Source organism: Sarcophilus harrisii, chromosome 4 (assembly GCF_902635505.1).
Source record: "Sarcophilus harrisii chromosome 4, mSarHar1.11, whole genome shotgun sequence".
Lineage (NCBI taxonomy): Eukaryota > Metazoa > Chordata > Mammalia > Dasyuromorphia > Dasyuridae > Sarcophilus > Sarcophilus harrisii.
In genome coordinates this window covers 356778063-356801616 of record NC_045429.1, presented here as the reverse complement: position 1 = coordinate 356801616, position 23554 = coordinate 356778063, and the positions used below count along the sequence as shown (strand labels likewise).

Below are 23554 nucleotides of genomic sequence, written 5' to 3'. Positions count from 1 at the left end.
TTTAAAAGATCTCAACCTCTATTGTTGTTGTTGTTGTTGTTGTTGTAATAATTAGAGCTGCCCCAAAGGAGAATAGGCTGCTTTGGCAAGTGTTAAGTTCTCCATTCCTGGAGATCTTCAAGTAGAAATTGATTGACTATTAATTAAGGGATTTGTATGTGGACTCCATTCTCTCTGAAATATCTTTCATATCTGAGATATCATTCAACTCTGAGATTTGCCAGTTGCTATTGTTATTCTCTCAGCTACTGACTTTGGAGTCAGGACCTGTCTTCAAATCACAGCTCTCCTCCTTATTATGTAACTTTGTTGAAAATTTTTGGCTTTTTTGAACCCCAGTTTCTTACTCATCAAAACATAAAAGGGCTGGAATAAATTTCAGAGGTCTCTTCCAGCATTAAATGCTGTGATCTTATGATATTTGCTTGTAAAATGAATAGGTTGGATATATAGTCTTTAGACGTCCCTTTCAGCTATAACATACAATAATTCTATAAGATTAGCATCCAAAAGAAGATGGGCTAATTAAATTAATTGACTGTTTGTATCCACATTGCTAAAATGTTTTGAATTTTACAAAGTCTTTTTTTCTTTACAACAATTTTGTGAGATGAATAATGCAAGTGTTATTTCTCTACTTTACATATGAGAAAAATAGGCTTAGAAAAGGTTAAATGACTTGCCTATTTTTATGTATCTAGTAAATAAATTGCTACTCAATCCCAGGTCTCTCAGTTGCAAATCTAATGTTCTTTCCATCACATCAAACATATTTGCCCAGATATTTTCCTTTGATAAGAAATCCGAAAATGGCATGTATCCATGTTGTGTGTTTCTTCCAATAATAGTAATAGCTAATGTTTACAAAATGTTTAAAGTTTGCAGAGTCTCTTAATTTTCCTTACCACCATAGATATCACAAATATTATTATCTCCATTTGACAGATGAAAAAAGTCACAGAATCTAAATGACTCCCTCAGGGTCATGCTAAGTTTCAGTAAATTTCAGTGGCAGAATTTGAATCTGGGTCTTTCTAGTCCAACACTACCTGATGGCATGTGATACAAAAAGAAGGGATTCATTTTTTATGTCTTTTCTTTATTTGGTCTCTGCTACCTATCCCCACCCTGAAGGAGAACAAATCCACTTCAAGACAAGCTCTTCCTTTACTCTTAGATGCTCACTGCCATCATCTTCTATTCATCGCCATCCAATTTCACTTCAGCAAGCAAGTCAACCAATCAACAAGCACTTATTAAGTACTTTCTGTGAGCCCATCAATGTATAAGGTGCTGATGTTGCAGAAAAATGCAACATTCTCTGAGCTTGCATTTATACTCTACTGAGGGAAAGTTAAGTGCTAGAGGTATATAGTTGTTAACTCATTTCAAGCCACTTTCCTAGTGGTCTTTTACTGAACAAAAAAGCAATATTTATGTGACTTGGATATTTCTGAGAAGATTTAGTTACTTATTAAAAAAAAGAGAGGGGAAGCTAATTGGTGTAGTGGATAGAGCATCAGCCCTCAAGTCAGGAGGGCCTGAGTTCCAGTCAGGCCTCAAACACTTAATACTTCCTATGAGAAACTTTCTGTTCAGAGCACTTTAATGTCCATTTTCTTATTTCCTTTTTATGACAATCATCCCTAGATGGACATATTAAAGATTATGATCACCACTTTACAAATGAGGAAACTGACGTTCAGAGACATAAAATAATTTACTTAAAGTCCAAACAGCTATAAAGGAGGAAGGTGGAATCTCAACCCAGATCTTCTCGTGCTATTCCTGTATTCTTCCCACAAAACCCTCTGATAGAAAGAGCATCAGACTTGGAATTTCTAGGCTTGGGTTCAAATCTTGCCTCAAACAATTACTATCTGTATGACTGTGGCAAATCTCTTAATTTCTGTGGATTTCAATTTCCTTATCTATAAAATGGGATGAATAATATCTAGACTACCCAACTCATGGGGGTTATTGGAAGAAAGTATTTTGAGAGACTTAAGGTAATCTATGGATGGTGAATTGCCAGATCACCTCAAATTAATATCTGACTTTCCCTAGACCTTCCTTAATTCCTGCTATACCCTGAACCTATGGGCCTGTGGGCCTGGGCCAATTGGCATGGCTGATATAAGTGGTAATGGTTAATCAAGAATCTATTTAGCTTGTGTTTAATAAGAAATGTTTCCCCTTGCTCTTGTTACTAATTACTGAAGATGTCTCTGTGTGAATGAAAACTTTGTCCCTTGCCATCTGGATACTGTTGATATGTCTCAGTTCAGTCATGAACCGGGTGATATCAGTGGTTTCCATGTCAACAGATTACAGTGTCTTATGTAGAAATGTGTGACTGTATTGCAACAAGAAGAAGCCAGCCTCTGAAGGGGAAAAGCTCCAGCTTCACACTGAAAAAATCTTAGCTGATTTTCAGTAATTGCTTTGGAAATATTTCAGTTTTGTTCCAATTATATCTACATAGAAAACTGCAGTTTCAATGTTTAGGGTCATTTGGGAATGGGACAATTGGCTTATTGAGAGCGTTATTTTCATTCTATTGGGAAGACTTTTCCCTAAAGAGAATACATGAATATCTTTAGCCAATGGAAATTGGTTTATTCTCTGAATCATGGAGATTTACCATGTGTACCTAATGGGTGGGTATCTCAGAGCTCTGTGGATCCCAACAGCCATAACACAGATGTAGAATTATGGTTATGAAAAATGTGACCTAAAGGCCTCAGGGTTTAGATAATGATTCCTGGCTAAGTATAGCAATAGCAACTATAGCCTAAAGAAGAGTCATTGGGATAATTTCTTTAAGAAACAAGCAAAAAACAAAAACAAAAAACCCTGGTACAGTGAGAAGAGCAGTAGATTTAGAGCAGGAACACCCAGCTCTGCTACCTACTATCTTAGCCAAGTCATTTAACCCATCTGGGCCCTTGTTTCTAATCTGTCAAATGAAGGCTATGTGATCTTCTAAGCCCTTGGTGCTAAATCTTAATCTATGATCTATGAATGTAAAGTTACCATGGCCTCTTGTGCTCCTTCAAAAGGTTTAATGGGAGAGGAATTTTAATCATCTATTTCTAAGAAATCATCATTCTGATGACCAAAACAGACCATAGCAGATAGCGTGTGACTAACTACATACATGAAACGCATCTTAATACAAACTTGGGAATTTGAGCTCATCCCAGCTGTCTGCTTTTCTTTCATAGATAAAGAATGCTGCAGCTAATGTCCTTCGGGAAACATGGCTTATCTATAAACACACCAAGCTACTCAAAAAGATTGACCACGCCAAAGTCCGGAAACACCAGAGGAAGTTCCTCCAAGCTATCCATCAGTAAGTAGAGCCAAGTCCGACATTACTTCTCATGGTCCTCATGAGCCCACCTCATGAGTGGCCTGGGAGGGGGCAGAAAAGAGAAGCCCATTGCAGTTTGCACTTCAGATCTACCGATGTTCTCTTGATAGACCCAAAGAAGGAGTCAGACAGAGACATCCAGGGAGAGCTTGTCCTTTCCTTGGACCCTGCCAAGTCTCATCATTCAGATTGTGTTCACATTAACCATACTAGGTTTCAAAATCAGAGGAGGGCAATTTGGTCAAGAAACTGAACCCAGAGGAATGAGTTGATCTCAACACCTCAGCACAAAGACCAAGATGAGATCATTACCATCTTTCTCCCACAGGCTGAGAAGCGTAAAGATGGAACAGAGAAAGCTGAGTGATCAAGCCAACACCCTGGTAGACCTTTCCAAGGTGAGTGGGTGAATCTGAAGCCACCCTCAAGAGACTTCAGATTCTTCCATTTGGATTGTTTGTTTTAAGGGTGGCTGGGAATAATTGGATAAGATAATCCCCCACAAAATTTTATACTAGGAAGTCAGAGAACAATTCCTATCAGGATCCACTCCCCATTCCCTGTTCAACCACACATACACAAAACTACACACACACACAAAACAGCCTTAAGGTTCAAATTCTAGAGGTTTGGAATCTACTATAATGATTGTTATACTCAAAAGGTTGTTATCTATCTACTCCCAAAGTAAATAAATTGTTTCAGATCACTGGGTCACCTGAAACAGCTAACAGTCCTGTCAGGAATTGACAGGCAGGAAGTAGCATGCTCAGTAAGAGTTCTGTGAATTCTTACCATAGGAGTCATGATAAAAATCTCAACTAAGCTGTCCAGTTCAGGGCTTGAGTTATATTATATGGAACTGAATACGACTAGTTCATTATGTTCTGAGATCAGTCTCAAAAAGTGAATAGTCTCCTAAAGCTAATGCAGAGGTATATGCAAGCATAGGACCTAGATTTTATTTATCATTACTGATGAGTTTGTATTAGTGTTTTTATTGTTGTTTTTGATCTCTACCTGTGCTTTTAACAGTATTAGGAATTTCCAGTGTGGAAACTCCCTCTACCAATGCAGAATAGGAACTATTCCCCAACATAAAAACTTAGAAAGTTGCAGGAGGTGTTGCAAGATTAACTAACTTGACCATGATCACATAAGTGATATGATTCAATCAAAAACTAAACAATAAATATATATTGAGAGCTTACTATATGCCAGGCACTGTGCTAAATGTTGGGGATACAAAAAGAAGTAAAAGATAGGCACCACTCTCAATGGTCTTGAAATCTAATGGGCAAGACAACATTCAAACAAATATATAAAAAGCAAGTTATAGACAGCATAACTATGAAATAATTGTAAAGGGAAGGGACTGGATTCAAAAGAGGTTGGATAAGAATTTGTGAAGGAGATGGGATTTTGGGACATAAAGGAAGTCTGAGAGGTCACAGTAGAGGAGGGAGAGCATTCTAGATGGGGAGACAGTCAAAAAAAAAAAGAAAGGAACATGATTGGACCTGTACAAAAGGAAAATCACTAATGAATGAATGGAGGATAGATTGGAATGGGAAGAGATATGAGGTAGGCAGACCCACCAGCAGGCTATTGTACTAACATAGGTTTGAGGGGATGAAAGCTGGCACTAGAGTTGTGGAAGTCTCAGAGGGAAAGGGATATATTCAAGAGACATTGCAAAGATGAAATCAATAGGACTTGGTAACAAATTGGAAAAAGGGGAATAAGAAACATAGAAGATTCTGAAATGATTTCTAAGTTGCAAGAGAAAGTCTAGGAGGGTAAGGTTGTCCTCTACGCTAATAAGTTGGAAAGTAGAGAGGATATATATCCTGTAAATAAAAGGCTATTAAATAAAAAAAAAAAAGGAAAGTAGAGAGGAAGTAAGGGTTAGGGGGAAAGAAAATTAGTTCCATTTGGACATCTTTCGTTTAAAATGTCTTTTGGATATCCAGTTTGAGATGTCTGAAAGGTTATCATAGATGTGAGATTGGAGGCAGAGAGAGCAGGGTAGGATAGGCAGACTTGAGAATCATCAATTCAGAAATGTAATTAAATTCTTGGGAACTAAAGTGAGATCTGATTCTAAGACTGATCCACTCTCCACCACAACATGCTACCTCTCTATTGTTATAGTCAATGACTGATATGAAGATGTTCAATTTATAGCTCAGTTTCGTGATTCCTTCTCTACTTTTAAATCTTCCCATTTTCCCCCATGGAAATACGGGAATGAGGACATATTTCTAGAGATACACTATCCAGAAAAGAATGACCAACTTAAAGCTGGTAGAAGTAAATGTGGGGAAAAGAAAAGTATATGGGAATGCATGAAGTAGAGAAGAAGGAAGGGGTGAGGAATTATACTGTTCTCTTATATCTGAAGAGCTTTATATGAAGAAAAAATGAGATAGACATTTTCCCCAGATCTGGAGAGTAAAAGTAGGATCAATTAGATCCTACTAATTGTAGAAGTACAAGTAGAAGTAACAAGTAGATAGATATTAACCTTCCTAAACAACAAAGCTGTCACTAAAGTTCTTCAAGTAGGGGCTAGGTGATCCCCCTCATTGGGGATGATACAAAAGGGAGAGATACCTTGTCCAGGTAGAGATGAACCAGATGACCCTGATATCCCTTCCCTATCAATTTTAGGATTCTGTGACTTGACTACTTTGGCTCTTCAAGAGAAGAGGATAAAGATACAAAATCCAAGAAAAAGTCCAGCAAGAGAGCTCTCCCTTGAGAACACTTGGGCTTTTGATGCAGTGGATAGAGCATTGGGTCTGAAGTCAGGATGTTTCACCTTCCTGAATTCAACTCTGGTCTCAGATACTTATTAGCTGTGTGACCCTGGGCAAATCACTTAATCCTGTTTTCCTCAATTTCCTTATCTATAAAATGAATTGAAAGGGAAAATGGCAAAGCACTCCAGTATCTCTAGCAAGAAAATCCCAAATGGGGTCACAGAGGATTGGTCACATTTGAAATGACTCAACAATAACTATGCTGCTCCACTGATACACTAAAGCATTCTTTTCAGTACTGTTCTGGGAGGCAGATTAATAAGCTTAAGATATTCACTTCTCCTCAAAATCCTTAAAAAGTTAAGGCATGAAAGGTCATTGTTACCAACAGCAGCAAGCACATCGGTAATCATTGCGCGTAGGTGCCTATTGAAGAAAGGGGCCTCCCCCTCATCAAGTTCTCTTCATTGCTACTTGATCAAAATCATATATAAAGTACAAAGCCCAGGGCCAACCTTGTAGAACATTGCAGGCAGACATTCATTATCATAATGGAACCTACTTTCTTGGTGAGCCCAAGGAGAAAAGCAACTCCTTCACACAAATTAAAGCCCATTGAGAACGTGGTACAATCAGTGCAAATTATTGGTTATTTGGCCATCCACAGGCACCGGGTACAATGAAAGGATTGTGTCAAAGAAAGGATTCCCTAACCTGATGTGGAAATTACAATCAAGTGGCTAAGTAGGTTGGCACCATTCGGAACAAGCATAGAGAGATTGTCATTACTCCTAGAACATTTGGGTAAAATGTGGAGTTTGCAAGAGGTTTTTTAGGAGTCCATCAAGGGGAAAGCTGTTTCTGGGGTGGCAGAGTGGGAAGAAAGAGCACATTTAATGTCACTGGTTTAGGACTGATCCTGTGAAAAAGGTGTGTTTCCCAACTCATCTCATACCAAGCACAACATATGTGCAGACCAGGATAAATTACGCTACCAAATAGGTAGCATGTTGTCATACTGACTCAAGCCAGGTAACTGCATTCCACAGTGTCTGTGATACTGCCCCTGATGCATCTTCCAGAAACAGGAGCCAACATATAGCAAGATGTGTGAAGCAAAAAATCAGGTGCAACAGAAAGTCTCATCTGTTCCTCATGGAGCCTGGAGTAGAAATGATTTGAAGATCAGCTCACCTGAAGGGCAGGAAAGCTTCTAGGAAAATGACCTTCAATGACTTGCTGTGAAGTAGGGAGAAGAAATAAACACTGACATGCTGCCAGTCTTTTTCTTTTCCTCTCTGGGGAGAATTAAAGGTACTGGCAGTTTCCTAGCATATCCCACATTGAGCCGTGTTTCCCCTGGAATCCTGTCACCAGGCAACGAAAAGAAGGCATAATCATTTTGTGTGTGTGTGTGTGTGTGTGTGTGTGTGTGTATTCACTCTCCATTTATCTTTTTTTCCTTTGGTTCCTTGGAAAGGAAATGTGGTCGGGGGGTGGTGGTGGGTTGGGGAGGCTGGGGAGAATGGCAGGATCCCAAAATGTTCTGACTACTTTTTATAGCCTCCTCACAAACAGGCCTTCCCTTCTGTTTAATGATGTTGGAGGGGTTTATGCACATGTCTCTGAAGGGTGCTCTGTGAAGACTGATCCTTGAAGGAATGGCTGTCAATTCACCAACTCATCATTTTGACAAACCTTTGGCATGACATGGCAGCCCCCAAAATGATCTAGCTCTTCTTAGGCAGCATTAATAGAGGTAGACCCTCTGAAAGGGGGAGCCAATAGGTCACTGTCCTTGGCTCTAGTCAGATCACATAGGATCACAAATTCATAACTAAAACAGTCTAAAGGTCAGGTAGACTAATCTAGTCATTTTACAGAGGGGGAAACTGGGGCATCACTTAGGTAATAAATGGCAGAGCCAGGATTCACACTTAGGTCCTCTGAGTAGTAGGAGGAAGGACATCATAGCTATCTTTAAAGAGCTTTCTTATAGGAGAAGGGTCAGACTTGGCCCTAGTAGATTGCACTAAAAGCCATAGGTAAAAGATGCAGAATGTCCAATTTCTACATTAAGAAAAAATTCCTAGACCAGTGGTCAAAATTCAGCTAGAACAAAAGGCCTCTAAACCATCCATAAGGAACCATAATACCACATATCAACTTAGAAAACTACATATTGACATCATGTGCCACTGTATTTCATACAATTTTATAACTCCAACCCTAAAAAATTATCTCCCAGTTACATTTTAATGTGGTTCTGTCTCACTCAGGAGTATTGCTGTGGTAATATGACTCTTTAGCTATGTATGATACCTCTCTCATACACATTAGAACTGTTGAACAGTAAAATTGACTGCTTTAAAAAAAATAGGGAATTTCCCATTCCTAGAGGTTTCAAACAGTTGATAACTACTTTACATGGGGGCTTTCTTTCTTCTTACATGTAGAGCTAGTCTAGTTCAACCCTCCTTCACTTTATAATTAATGAGACCAGGATCCAAAGAGATTAAGTGACAGGATCATACAAGTAGTGATGGCAGATATCCCCAGCATCTTTGACACTAGAGTCAATATTTATTCTACCATATTCCACTAATGACTAGATTAAATCACTTCTGTGCTCCTTTTTAGGTTTTTTAAAAAATTCTTTTGATACAGATTTTGGACAAACATTTCATAAGCTATACATTTAAACAACAAAATCATGGTTTCCCTAGACACATAGAAAATTCTCTGTCAGTGGAGGATTTGGCTTAATGCACACAATGAATTCCTTACTTTGGCAGGCATCTCTGTATTTTCTGTCTTCTTGCTCTACAAACTGATCCCTTAGCTCTCTCTTTTGGTTACTTCTTCTCTTTTGGCTACTTCTTCATCACCACTACCATTTTTTCCTCTTAATTTATTTTCCATTTCCTTTGCTTCCCATGCCATCTGTTATTTCTGCTTACTCCCACCCCTTTTATGAGTGATCTCTTTTCCTATTCTATTGGGACTTTATTGAAAGGTCCTTCCAGAGCTACTTTGTTGACAAATTCAGCAAAAAAAAAAGCACAAAACAAAAATTTTAGGATAAATAGAAGCATCATAGGTAATACAAAGGCTTTCCTCCAATCAGTCAAAAACTCTTATCCAAGGCCAAGAAAATGATTTGCACTTTCTTAGCATCCTGTGACTTCTCTCCCTTAAATGAACCTGCCTCAGTATTTGAAAAGTTTGGTGGACTAATAGTATTAAGACTGCCTGGGGAATCAGTTAATGGTAGGCACCTATTCAAGGTTCCATTTAATCAGGTAATAAGATCATAGATTTAGAACTAGAAGGGACCTCAAAGGCCCTCCAATCCAACCTTTAAGTTTTCCCTTCCTTCCTTGATCTGAGAGAATATGAGTCATGATTATAGTTTGTCCTGCTCTAAAATGGTTATGGTTGGTCCTCCCCTGCTTATGTTCCCATGATAACAGGATCCATATTCTTTTTTATCCTACAGATGCAGAATGTCATGTATGACTTAATCACAGAGCTGAATGACCGGAGTGAGGACTTGGAAAAACAAATTGGCAGTCTGGAGTCTAAACTAGAACAACTCACTGCCAGCTTCAATTCCCTCCCCCTGCTCATTGCGGACACCTTGCGTCAGCAGCAACAACAACTCCTCTCAGCCGTCATCGAGGCTCGGGGAGTGAGTGTAGCAGTGGGAACCCCCCACACGCCACTCTCCGACAGCCCTATTGGGGTCAGCTCCACTTCTTTTCCCACCCCTTACACAAGCTCAAGCAGCTGCTAAATAAAACTCCCCACACAGGAAGGATTGCCGACAGGTCTTAAGATGCAAGTCAACTTTCTCCTGGTCTTTCTGTCATCACAGGAACATTCAGGCTGAGTGGACATAAAGAATAAGATTGAACTAGTTAACAAACTCATGTTCATTCAGAGTGCTTGGTTCGATATGCCTTGAAATCAGAAATCGAATCTCTGTTTAGGTGCCTATATATAGAAGAGGGAAAGAGAAATGAAAGGAAGCCAAACATTTGACAGGGCCTTTGTTGCAGTGTTTGGTGGAAAACAGAAATCCATGCTCAATCTCAGGTCTTCAATTGTTTCAGAGGGTGAGGAGGATAAAGAGAGGGAGAAGGAAATAAAGGGGGGGGAGCGAGGGAGAGGGAGTGAGAGTGAGAGAGTGAGAGCGAGAGAAAATGAGAATATAAAAACTAAAGAACCAATAGAAAAGCAAGTAGGGGAAAAATATTCCACTCCACTGAGTATCAACCTTGGGCTTTGTGTTATAACTAAAAGCCTCATCTACCACTCTGCTCTTTTTCTCTAGTCTAAGAAGATCTCTCTATATGACAAAGATAGGAAAAAGAAGTACACAGTTTGCCAAAATACAGACACAATCATAGAACATCAAAGCTCTTATTCCTTACATAGGTTATTAAACCCAGTGCATGGTAAATGAGGTCATGTAAGAGACTTTTCCAATCTAATATAAAAACTTATTTATAAAAACCAACCAGTTCCTGCCCATGTGCCCCTAAATTCAAGCCATTCCTTTTCCACTGGTGATGTGTCCTGTTCAGGCATCACTTTTTATCAACTATTCTTTCTTTGTGGCCATAGGTCCCCTCCAAACCTTACAGGTTGCTTTTGCCATAGGTATGTACAGTGCCTGTTACGAGTTGAATACCAACTTAAAAATCTTGGCTTTCTGGAGTTAAAAATAGTATTCTGAAAATAGCTGCTTTGGTAGGGTTTAATCTGCTATCCAAACAATCTGAGATTCATTGGTATTATATGGTGATGAGTATACCACAGATATTTATGGAGTCATGGCTCAGATTGAGTTTCACCTGGGAAGGCTCATTGAACTTATGTCTACCCCACTTCAAGTTTCCTAAGCTAGCTGAGTGATCAAACGTTTCCTCATCCCAGATTCTGTGACAGTGGTAGCATTTATGATGAGAGGTGTATGAGGTAGCTTATAAATGAAGTAAAGGTCATTCTAAGATGGTAGCTTTGGGGAAAGGAAGATGGCTCATAAAGGAAATTCTTTGAGGAAAAAAAAAACCTTAAGTGAGTGTTGACTAATGTAGATCAATGACTATATGTTTCTGATGCCACTTTTTAATCTTGGTACAAAATCATGTGGCTTGCACAACTGAATACTTTAAAGGAGACTTTAGAACTGCTAGAAAGACCAGCAAGCCCTGATCAAGCCCACTACCCTGAGCGGTGATACCAGTCCCAAAACCTTTTACATCACCCTAATCTGACCTCTCCAAATTTTGCCAGATGAAAATAATCTTGTAATTTGCTGCTTTAATTGTGAGGAGTTTTTAACTACTATATGGTATACTTCATCTGTTTAAATTCAAGCAAAAGAACACTGTATCTTAGTGGGTAGCAGTTCTGCTGGGTTCTGATAAATTGTTACCACTCTAAGGTAAATTATGTAATGCATCCAGCTACAGAAATTTGCTTCATTCTTTTTCTGTCACACTGGGCATGGTCTTCTAAAGTCTTTTAAGGAAGTGTTCAGTTGACATAGGTGGAAATCTATAGTTCAAGACAACTTTTGAAGGAAGCCTTGGTCTGTAGCCTGATCTGCTTCCTCTAAGAACCTTTCCTGGTTTCCTCTTTAAGACTCCTTTTAACATTGTCAGTTAATTGATTTGCATACCACAGATACCAAACTTACTGGGTTTTTTTTAAATTATTATCTATCACTTGTACCAGGAAATGCAGCATGGCATAGTCAGAAGACCTTGTTTCCAGTCCCACTTCTGATACTTGTTGTGTGGTCCTGGGCAAGTTGATTTCTTTGCTTCTAAGGCAACACCTTAAATCTATAAAATTACAGATGGATAGCTGGTAGGGTCTAAGAAGGAAGTTCCCAATGAGGAAATCATAAGAACCTGATCTATCTCATGCATCTATTTCTTTGATGTTCCTAGAGCAATGTTTGTTGCTATTTTCAATGAAAATTCAGCAGAACATAAAAATGGATGTTTAAACAGATGAAATAACCATGGAGTTACTTTGTGATTTTATCATATTTCACCAAACAGTGGCTAATAATTGTAGAAATCTACTTGTCCAATGTGGATTCCAAAACCATAGTCCTTAGCTACTGGGTCTCAGTTTAACCCTTTCATTGATAATGCAATCCCTTCTCAACATATCTGGATTACAAGGATCCAGTTTTGTATTAACTTAAGATGTTGCATGTTAAATTCTGCTACCCTTCCTCTATCCCACCAAAATTATACACAGACTATCTCTTCTCAGTCAATCTGTGCATAATTGTTCATGTTTTATGGGACCTCTGGCCAGCGATAAACCTGTGCAAACACTGGTGACAACACAAATTTGCAACACCTTCTACTTCAGGGGTTAATCTGAGTTGCTTCCAGTGTTAGTAGCCATGGGTACTCTGGAAACACAAGGGCATTTGAAGCATAAATTGAGCCTATTGTAGTGCAATAGAGAAGCATGATTTTTTTATCCTTGCCAAGTTAAGGCTCTTCAGAAGATGAGCGTTCTGATCTGCATACTAATATTGTCCTGCTTCGATTGGAAGATAGTTTCTATATACTAACACTGAAGATGTCTGTTAGGAAACTGCCCTTTTTCATACAAGTACAGACAAGTCTTGATGACTTAGGTACTGAAAATCCAGTGTGCAGATTATTCAGGTTTTATATTTCTCTTTTTCCCAGGGTCCATCTTCTGGTGTGCCTCTGCTCATTAGCAATCCCTTCATGCCTTGAGTATTGGGGCTAGGAGAAGAGTGACTTCCAAACTTTCTTCTTCCCTCATTGTTCTAAAGTTTGATGGGTGGAAGAGATTGCCCCTTCAAGAATTGGCTGTATTTGAAAAATACTAAGTTTCTCCAGCACTGGGTAGCTAACTAAAATTCATATCCATTCAGAATAGCTTTACTAAGTAGTGGAATTCTCTAATCTTCTGATAACTCAGTGACAAATCCAATAATGCTGCTTTTCTCTAGAACTTCTAGATATCAGTAGAGCAGATACAGACATGCCACAATGGATTGCTTAAGCCATATTATGTACTGTAAAGTTGGGGGTGTACTACTGTGATTCCTTAGGTTCCCTCATGTCAGTGGAATTTCAGGACATAGCTCCAGTTTTGTAGTTCAAACCCGGTCAGGGGCCTTCTCCTCTTTAGGTCAAGTTCAGATGGAAACTGGTATCTTTGTCTTAAAGATACCATCTTTTTTTTCTTTACCTATACATTTTCATAAATTGCTTCTCACCTGTTCTTGCCCCTCATGACATGTTAACTTCATAATGTCACTATATCTGTAGGGCTGTTTAGTGCTGTCTAGAATACAGCAAGAACAGTTGCATCTGAGAACACCATTAATTTTCTGACCTTGACAGAGATAAAGAGATGGTATAGCAATATTTTCCTGTAGCACGCAGAAAGGGATAGAAAAAAAGTGGAAAAAATAGTGGAAGAAAAAATACATTTAAAAAATGGGAGATTTTTAATCTCCCTCTCTCTTGTAATTGTTGTAGCCATAACAAGCTATTAAGTAAGAAAAGGATATTTGAGCTAGAAAGAGAAGATTAGAGATCAAAAATAAACTAATTCTATTTTGTTATTCTAAGTACCTTAACCAAGTCAGTATCTCATTCTCTGTATTGGTAAATATGAAGATAATGTTTAATATTCTCCATGGCAAAGTATTACACAGGAACAAAATGTAATCTCTGAGGTTCAAGTTAATTAACTGGTTATGTTTGATTTCCACCTGTTTTTGGCACACTGAAATGCAACATAGCCAGGAATCGCTGAAAATGATGGTGGTGAGGGGTGTTTAATGCCAAAACACTAAAATCAGCTCAAACAGGAATGTATAATTAGTAATAGAATTGGTGGGAAGAAAATTGGGGGCACTAATGTGAAGTTCCAGGACTTCTCTCCATGATCATTTTGTAAATCAATGAACAGCTTAACCCCAAATTAGCAACATTACTGAGTCCCCAAAGTAAACAGTATCCTGTCCCACCATAATGCTGGGAAGTAATTGTAAGATACTGCAAAGTAATTACACTGCCAAGAGGTTGTGACTTCCCCATCCATAATGTCCCTAGTTTCTACAATGGCTCTTTTTTTAGGTTATCAGAACCAATGCAAGTGATAGTTATCATTCTGCTGTGCCTATTTACTCCTCACTGTGTTATGTTTCAGTACCTTAGACAGCAGCTTGATTCATTTATTCCTAGGCATCCTTTTTTCCCCCTTGCATCTACTTGGTGACACTCCAGACATTCTTCCCCCTCCTTTTTTCTTGCTACCAATGTAAACATTATGGAAATAGGATCATTGGTGCCATTAAGAAAGCTATATATAGTTATTCTGTGGGGATATTCATATTAACTGTCTGTTTTTGATAGTTGAATAGCAGGCAAAAAGATAATCAGCCTGGGTGTTACTAGAGAAACAACAGGAACAGAAATCAACTTTATGGTCCTGTCAAGGATCAGAAGTGAAATATAGGTTGTGAAATATAGGTTTTTTTCCAATGACACATACTGATGACTCCTTAAAAGAACTCAATCTAATGGTATAAAAAAAATGAACTGTGATCCCCTATCTTCCTCCTGCTTCCCTTTACCCTTTTACTAGAAACAATAGCTTGAACTGGCATTTCCTCTGAACAACCCATCATAAAAAAGTCAACATATGACCTCCAGATCTAGGTGCCAAATGCCCCTGAGACAGTTGTTTACATACATTACAAATAGTCATGGGCAAGGACCACATATTGAAATAGAATGGAAGAAAGGAAGGATTGGGCCTAGAAAAGCTGATGGGGAAAAAAGCACAAGCTTCAGCTCAAACATCCAGTTATAATCCCAAAGAGAAACTGACATTTTATAGATACACACACACACACACACACACACACACACACAGCAGAAGCAAACCACACAGGAATCTGATAAAAATAACTGACTTCCAGTTTTACAGCAGAAGGGGAAATAAACATTCCCTAGTTTTGAAGCTGTATAGGTTGTCTCAGTTTGTTCATTTCACCCAGGACCAATTCATTTCCATCCAAAACATTTCTTAATATGGCAAAGATTCCATTTGGGTCCCAAAAATTCTATTTTGCATTGGTCACAAATGAAAACAACAGAGAGAAGAATGATAATGGAGACAACATTTCCTTTGCAAACTCAAAAGAAACTCATGTTTCTATTCAGAATTAGACAATAAGCTTCAATATGAATTTGCATCTTGCCTCTGTACTGCTTGCTTTAAAAAAAAAAGATAGGAGAAAGCATAATAGTTTATTTTACCTATGAAATATATTGCTATATTATAAATGATATTATAACTTTCAATTAATATTTTGTATCAACCTAGTCTTTTAGCAGGTCAGAGTGTCCACCTGCTCTCCAAATGACTGTTTCTGAGTACACATCACTGTAACCAATTGCCCAACATTTAGACAGTCTCAGTACAACAGCCTTCAGAACTGCCATACCCTTCTAATTCTCCAAGGTCCTTAGTGTCAGAGACAAAAGAACATTATTCCTTCCTTAGAATCTGAATTTAATCCCAATTTTAACAAGCCATTACAAAAAAAATTCTAAAAAGCCATCTCTCTTGAGTAACTCTATAAAACTAATTTCTGTTGCTCTGTAATTGGGTGAAGGCTGGGATTGGGGGAGAAATGAACCTACTTATTACCTATTTCCAAAAACCCAATTACACAATCCATATCCATCTTCAGCTCAGTCAGTCTATCTTTTTTTTCCTGTGGACATGCAGGAAAGCTAACAAAATTAGCAGCATTATTTCTCTTTCCTGAGCTTCAGGGGACTTTGACTTCTGTGAATGCACCAAGGGGCTATGTGAACAAGGAGAATGATGATTCTCAGTTTCTGTGAGAACCAAGTTGGAAGCCAAGCATGAAAAGCTACTTCTCTGGAGCTGGTGACAACCTAAAGATAGACAGGAACAAGGTTTGGGTGCCCTTTTATTGAAGAAATGAAACAACTCTGCCAGTAGAATGGCAGGGGGAGGTAACAACTTGTATAATGTATGCCAGCAGAAACATTAGCTTTCTTCCACTGTTACCTTTTACTCTATGGATACTTTTTTTTAACTGATGAGATAAAAATAAGGGGAAAGGAAAAGTTCTGTAGGGAAGCTGGGTCACCTCTCTGGGCCTCAGTTTCCCCATCTGTAAAATGATGAGCTTGGATTAGACAGCCTCTTAGGTCCCTTCTAACTTAACATCTCTGATTCTATGAGTGATGATTTTGAATAGGAGAAAGTCTTTGTAATTGACACACTCATACAATTCATTCTTCTCTTCCTCATCCTAATAACAGAGGCTCACCTGGAGAATTGCTCTAAACCTCAGACTCCCAAAGGAAGGCTTATATCTATATGAAATATGGTGTGTCCAGATTAACACAAAGGTTATCTTCTTAAAACTGGTGAGCAAAAAAGTCCATTTAATCTCATCCTATAATCAATGTAATCATATCCTCTATATGTACCCTCAAAGTAAATTTGACTGAGTCTTTTATCTATGCTTTCCCTAAGTATGAGTCACAAATTCAAAAATTCACATTAATATGTTAGTAGTACAAAACAATAGCTCCTTCTTTAGAAATGAGCTGCTAAAAATAAAATTCAGCTTCCATTTTTTTTGCACTTCAGTTTATCTGCATCTTGAAGCACCATCCCATACTTTATTCACGCTATTAAAATGAAAAATAATGTCACTATTTCCAGTTTAAATCTGATGTATCTAAGATTTAACACTTGTGTATGTTTTATTATTATTGAGAAAGTCTCCCAGTGCCTATGCAGCTCTCAGGTCATAAGTTAGATGCCTGTGCAGCTGCATTCCCTTTTCCAGGCCACCAGGGTTCTACTGTATATATGAAGTTTCCAACTTGTTTGTGTAATGGAAATTAGTTCATCTTCAACTTTATAATTGACTGATGAATGTACTGGTGATTGTGAATTCACCTCTAAAATACCTTTGTGCCATTTGCTCCCTTCAGCCTTTCCTTTGAGCACCTCTAGAACTGACTAATATTTTCCTATCTCTACACAAATAAATTGTCACCAAATAAAGAAAATAAAATATCTTCACAAATAAATTAAGGTTTGGGACTTTTCCCCAAACTTTAAAGTCATTTGATAAATAAGAGAATGAGTATGATCTGTGCTGTTTTTAGTGAAACTTACAGTCTCTGGAACAGCAGTCCCAAAGTAGATGGAGCCTCAATCTTAATGACTCCATAAAAGGGTAGAATGACAAACTGTATTCCTTCTCTCTCAACTCTTGATTAGAAAATGCTATACAGGTGGACCAAATCAGCACCCTTCTTGTCAGAACTAGCCAAATTAAAGAATCCATATTCTCTTGATCTGGTTTTCTAAACATAATCTTAAGGGAAACATAAATCCTTTATTTTTCCACTTTAATGCCTATTAGATTATAACTACATCAAGGTAAACAAAAACATCTGTAATTATTTGACAGCAACAAGACACAATCTTCCCTTTTTAATCATTAAATGCTAATAATTAGGGCCTACAAGTCACTGGAAAGCATTTTTTAAAATGTTTTTCATTTTCATTGTGGTTCCCCTCCCCCCTTTTTATATCATTTTGGTACCAGTATAAGGATACCTGGGTGGCCTATTAAATCAAGCCCCTCATAAAGCTACACAGCATCCTATGCAGTCCATTTAAAATGGCCTACAGCTGAGAGTAAGTCAGAAAGCAACCTTGAGTTGTTTATTATTTTTATCCCCTTCTTGGAGTACTCAGCATGAGGCCAATGAGAGCTATCCTTTGCTACCGGTAACTAAGGAGAACAGATAGGTGAATTTCACCATTCCACATCTCTAAGTCATCTCTCTCTAAGCCATTTCTGCTCATCATTACCCCAAGTAGGAGCACTCTAAAGGTGGAGAGGAGAATATCCAAATTCTAATGTTTTTGCCATATACTGATATGTACCCAGAAACAGCTATGTCCTAAATTAATGGCTTTAATCTGTTCATTGTAAAAAGTGCCTTGGACTTCAAACTAAAGAGGTCGGTATAAATATGTACATATGCGTGTGTGTATATGTAGGCAAATATACATACATATAGACACACACATATACCTGCAGTCATATATAATATAGTCATACATATATCATATAAAAGCTTCATAATCTACCATATTTCTCTACGCAGTTCCATTTCTTTTGTCTGGTCCTATGTTCATTTGTTGAGAGAGACCTCACCATAGAGAGGTCCTATTCAGTACAGTAATGTATTATTATTATTATTTTTGTTTTTGTTTTTTACTTTTTATTAAAAAGGTAAAGGTTATAAAAAAAAAAAAAAGAGTGAAATGCCTGAAAGTTTTGAATGAATCATGGTAAACCTTCTTAGGAAACAGAAGGGAAGAAAATCTGATAGGAGAAATTCCCCCTTCTTCCTTTGGATGCCTTCATTTTTCCTTAATTGTGAGAGTGTATATAGAGTGCTGGTGTTCCAAAAACAAAACCGTTTTATAGTCTTCATTTAAACTCATTCTTATGCTTCCTGTCCTTTATTTAATTCATCTATGTGCCACAATTTCCCCAGTGATTCTGTGTTATAAGAGAGGGATGTTTAGATACTGCATTCCTTATAAGCAGAAATCTGACTAAACTGAAAAAGGAGAGATGGGAGCATGGGAATTAGTTGTGACTAACACTTTCTGACAGTGAGGACTTTAAAAGGGGACAGAGTCAACATGGTACAGTGGAATGAAGGGTAGATTTGAGGGCAGCATATCTACTCAGCTCAGCTATTTAGTAAATGTATGAATTTAGAATTCATGATTTACCTCTCTTGGTTTCACCTCTTTGTAAAACGAGAGCCTCAGGTTAAATAATCTCAAAGGTTCCCTTGGGTTTCAAATAATATGCATATATGAAATCACCGTCTCTGGACAAAATAGAGACAATTCAGAGATTAATACCAATCTGTTTCTTTGAAAGTTGGGAGAATGAAATACCTAGATGATTTTGGAGTTCTACAAATACAGAATCTTTTTTAGTCCTTGTTTCTATAATGTAATTACTTACATTAATGAACTCCTTTTTCCAAACCAAAGAGCAAATTTTTTCCAAATATGTAGGTTGTGATGGTCAATGATCTTTTTTTAGAGAACTTGAAAACTTCAATTATAAGGAGTCTTAGCTTCTTGAATTCCCTAACCTTGAGCTAAAGGAGTCATTTCACTTCTTAAAACCAACTAAATCTATATTTCTCCTATTTTCTGGTGCAATAAAAGCCCTTGATGCAGTCCAGGGCCAGACCAAGTGAGCAAATTGTCCGTCAAAAATGAGTCAAGCAAACGTAGAACAAAGAGTAAGAGTCCATACACATCTCAAAGAGTTTTTTATGGGCCGCTCCAGAGACCTGCAAAATCTTAAATAGAGTCTTGGCATTTAAGAGATTTCAAAGCTTCAATTTCCCAAATTACGTCTCCCTCAGCCTATTTTTATGGGCTTAAGCAAATGATCTTTAGGTGCTTGAAAGAAAAAGTACTTAATCAATGATACTTTATTGCTAAGTTATTAAACCTATTTCCAAAATAGATATAGTTTGTATTTCCCCCTGCTTATTCCAAAAACTTCTCTTCCAAAAATCCTTTCTAAATATATTTAGTGAGTCTGATTATTAAAGAAAAAGTCTTTTTAAGTAGCAATTTTTGCTAATGAGTTCAATATCCTTTGCAAAAATTGATAGATTACTTCCCAAGAAGATGCCTGTGAAGCCCATGGTTAATAGTATTATGTCCATTTTAGGAAGAAATTTAGGAGCAGTTAAAAGGCCTGCATAAGTCACTATCTAAACTGAAAATATAACTCAGGATTTCTCATTCAATTTAATTCAATATATATTTATAAGGCATTGACTTGGTATGGGGTACTGTGTCAAGCTTTTAGAATACAAAGACCAAAACAAAGTAGCCTCTGTCACTCAGGTTTTCAACATCAGAGTCATCATCAACTCTTCCTCCTTCCCTCTCATATTGAATCAGTTGCAAATCTTCTCCATCCTATCCTCATGATGTCTCTTGCATCTAGGACCTTCTCTCTCATACAACTTCTACTTTGGTTTAGATCTCAGATTGGCTTTGGTCTGGATTACTGCCATAGCCTCCTATTTGGTCTCCCTGCCTCTAGTTTCTCCTCCTCTCTCCAATTTATCCTCCATAGAGTTGCTACATTGATATTCCTAAAGTTCAAATGTGACCATGTCATTCTCCTGCTCCATGTTTTCTCAGCTGCCTCTAGGAGAATATACAAACTCCTTTGTTTTGTATATAAAGATATTCAGTCTAGCACTAATCTACATTTCTAGGCTTATTTGACATAACTCTCCTCCACACAGTCTGTTTTCCAGTCAAACTGACCTATTTGCCATTGAAGATATAAAAGATTTCATCTCCTAACTCCATCCCCTCATATATTGATATTATTATTCATACAACATATTGAGGCTGTTATTTCTTCCCTGCAATAGGCGTCCTGATCACCTCTGTCTCGTGGAATCCCTAATTTCCTTTGAGGTTCAGCTCAAAGGGCACTTCTCACAAGAAGCCCATTGCAACTTTCCACAGTTATTAATGACTACTCCCACCTCTGCATTTACTTTGGATATTGTTTGTGCTTATTTAGAGATGCATGTATTGTTTCTCAGGATGGAATGTAAGCTCCAGCAGGGTGAGTCTATTTTGGTCTTTGTATCCCAGCAGGTAGTATAGTGCCTGACATTCAGCAGGTGCTTGATAAATGCAGAATGAAGGAAAGGGAAGAAAAGGTAGGGAAAGAAGGGGGGAGGGAGAAAGGGAAGAAGGGATGAAGGGAGATGAGATGGAGAGAAAGGAAGAGAGAAAGAGAAAGAGAAGAAGGGAGGAGAAAGAGAGAAAGAAAGAAAGAGGAAAGGAAGGGAAGGAAGAGGGAGAGAAGGAAAGAAGAAAAAGAAAAACTGAAGGAAAAAGTAGAAGGGGAGGAAAGAGGAGGGAAGAAGGAAAGATGGATGGAAAGAAAAAAGAAAAGAGAGAGGAAAGAAAGAAGTTACATTCTACTGATGAGGGAGAAGTATATATTGCATATAAATAAAAGTAAACATCAACATATATAAAATTCAAGTCAATTCTACAAGTATTTAAGTGCCTACTATATGTGAGGCACCATATTCACCAATAGGGATACAAAACCAAAATCTTAATTGTCTCTGGTCTTGGATAGTTTTTATACCAGCAGACGGTAAGCACATGTACACAAGTGAGTACAAAATATATACAGAATAATTAAAGAGACAGTTGGGGTGGGGGATGATGGGAAACCTTCCCTTGGGATACTGTCCCTGTGGCTGTGGAATGTACTAGGCCAGCAGCTGGTGACTGTAGCTGCTTTCTTCACTAAGGCACAGAAGTAAAATGGTGCTCAGGTGATGGCACTTCCACTAATCTTTGCAGAGATTTAGGTCTGTTATAGAGGAAAGCCTGAACTTTCGCTATAATGTGTAATGGGGGGAGGCTAGGGAGAAGAGCTGACTGTTCTTCCCAATAACTAAACCTAGACAGGCGTGACTATGAACATAACCCTAGACTCTTGCCTTCTATTTCTACTTCCTAATGAATATTAACTGGAGAGAAGGGGAAGGTTGAAAAAATATGATACCATTATGTCGGGTAATACAACAGCATTAAATACAAATAAAAAAAGGAGCAGCTTGACAGCATTAACTGAAATCTGAAGTCACTGCTCTCCTTTGAACTCATCTTCTTCCCTCCCTCAGGCCATTGTGGAGAAACCAAGAACTTTCAAAGGAATAATTTTGAATTAAGAAAGAGGAGAAACCTGGAGGAAAAATAAGTGACTTATTTCTCAGTCAATCTGATTTTCATTTTTTTGGAGGAAATGTTTAGTTGAAGGATTTTACTTTTCACTAGCCCTCTTTATGCCTCAGTTTCCTGAAGTGTAAATTAAGAGATTTGAACTTAACCCCTTACAGCTCTAAATGTATGATCTTCCTTCTAGGATATCTATCCACCTACCCCCCCTCTATTCCATTATCTGAACTTTAAAAGCCAAGGAAAAAGATTAATGTCAATCTCTCTTTAACCAGATATTATATAAGCAAGAGCTATCTCTAAAGTATAAATTCATGAACCCAGATGCTAAAAAAAAGCATACCAGCTTTTACAGAGCTCTTTCAAAGGAAATAAGTGTGCAAGATTTGACCAATCCTTCCCATTTGCTACAATCATGTTAAGAAACATGGCCCTACTATGTGTCCCAAATTACCAAGTGCTATAGAAGGTGCTTCATCTGCAGTAATATTCCTCCTGTAATATCACCATCAGTTGTTTGAAGGAAGACTAGTTCTAGTAACAGGAACCATGCCTTCCATTTTCATGAGAAGTATGACTTGCCCAGGTTTCAATGTTTTTTTTTTTTTAATCCAGCCTAAATTTTTTCTGTCTTAGGCCTTTGGACCTCTGCTGATTTGCATTCAGGATATCCACATATTGACAAATAACAATGTATTATTATTCGCTTGGTATTTATTTTGTCTGATCGCTGCCATCTTCCACCATCCTGACACATTTATAGCTTTAAAGCTAAAATCCTTTCTCTTTCTATAGCTCTCTTGGGAGCAAGGGAGTAAATTTTCAAACACTTCTTTCTGAGATAATATTTATATACAATACTTAGCACAGTGCCTGACACATAGTAGGCACTATGTAAATGCTTATTTTCTTCCCTCCTCCACCATTTTCCATTTCAACAAACTTTTATTAAGTGCCTACTACGTGTCAGGTACTGTATTAGGCACCAAAGAAGCAATGACATAAATGAAACACACTGATCCTCAAGAAGTTTACCAAAGAGAGATAAGGTTAAAGATCATGTAACATATATAATTTTATTACTAATAATAGCATTTATATAATACTTTCAGTTTTATAAAATCCTTTATATATGTCAACTTATTTGATTCTCACAACAATCCTGGGAGATAGGTGCTATTATTAATATTCTCATTTTACAAGTGAGGAAACTGAAGCTGTGAAGTTAAGAAACTTCCCTATGTTCTCACACACAATAAACATCAGAGGCAGATTTAAATCTGGCTAAGGCCATTACTCCACATGTTCCACTGCCTTACTGCTAGCAGGTTTTTCACCAAGCCAAAAATCAAAACACTTGGGATAACTCAGGACCAGCAAAACCCTTTTCAAACTTTGCCTGGATGTATTTAACAACTAAGCAGAATCTCTCCTTTGACTTAAAAATTAACCCAATATGTCAATGTACTATGGAAGGCTTTGAGGCCTC

At 37.7% G+C, this 23554-nt stretch overlaps 1 protein-coding gene across 4 annotated transcripts in view; it reads left to right on the top strand.

The window, feature by feature from the left end:
• The window catches only part of KCNN3 (potassium calcium-activated channel subfamily N member 3), a 304701-nt gene extending 286167 nt beyond the window's left edge, over positions 1-18534 (top strand). For all 4 annotated transcript variants that reach the window (XM_031966673.1, XM_031966674.1, XM_031966675.1 and 1 more), the window contains 3 exons: positions 3228-3355; positions 3705-3774; positions 9641-18534. In XM_031966673.1, the coding sequence (XP_031822533.1) occupies positions 3228-3355; positions 3705-3774; positions 9641-9937 (495 nt within the window). In that variant the 3' untranslated portion in view covers positions 9938-18534. The remainder of the gene's footprint in view (positions 1-3227; positions 3356-3704; positions 3775-9640) is intronic.
• The last annotated feature ends 5020 nt before the right edge of the window (positions 18535-23554 follow it).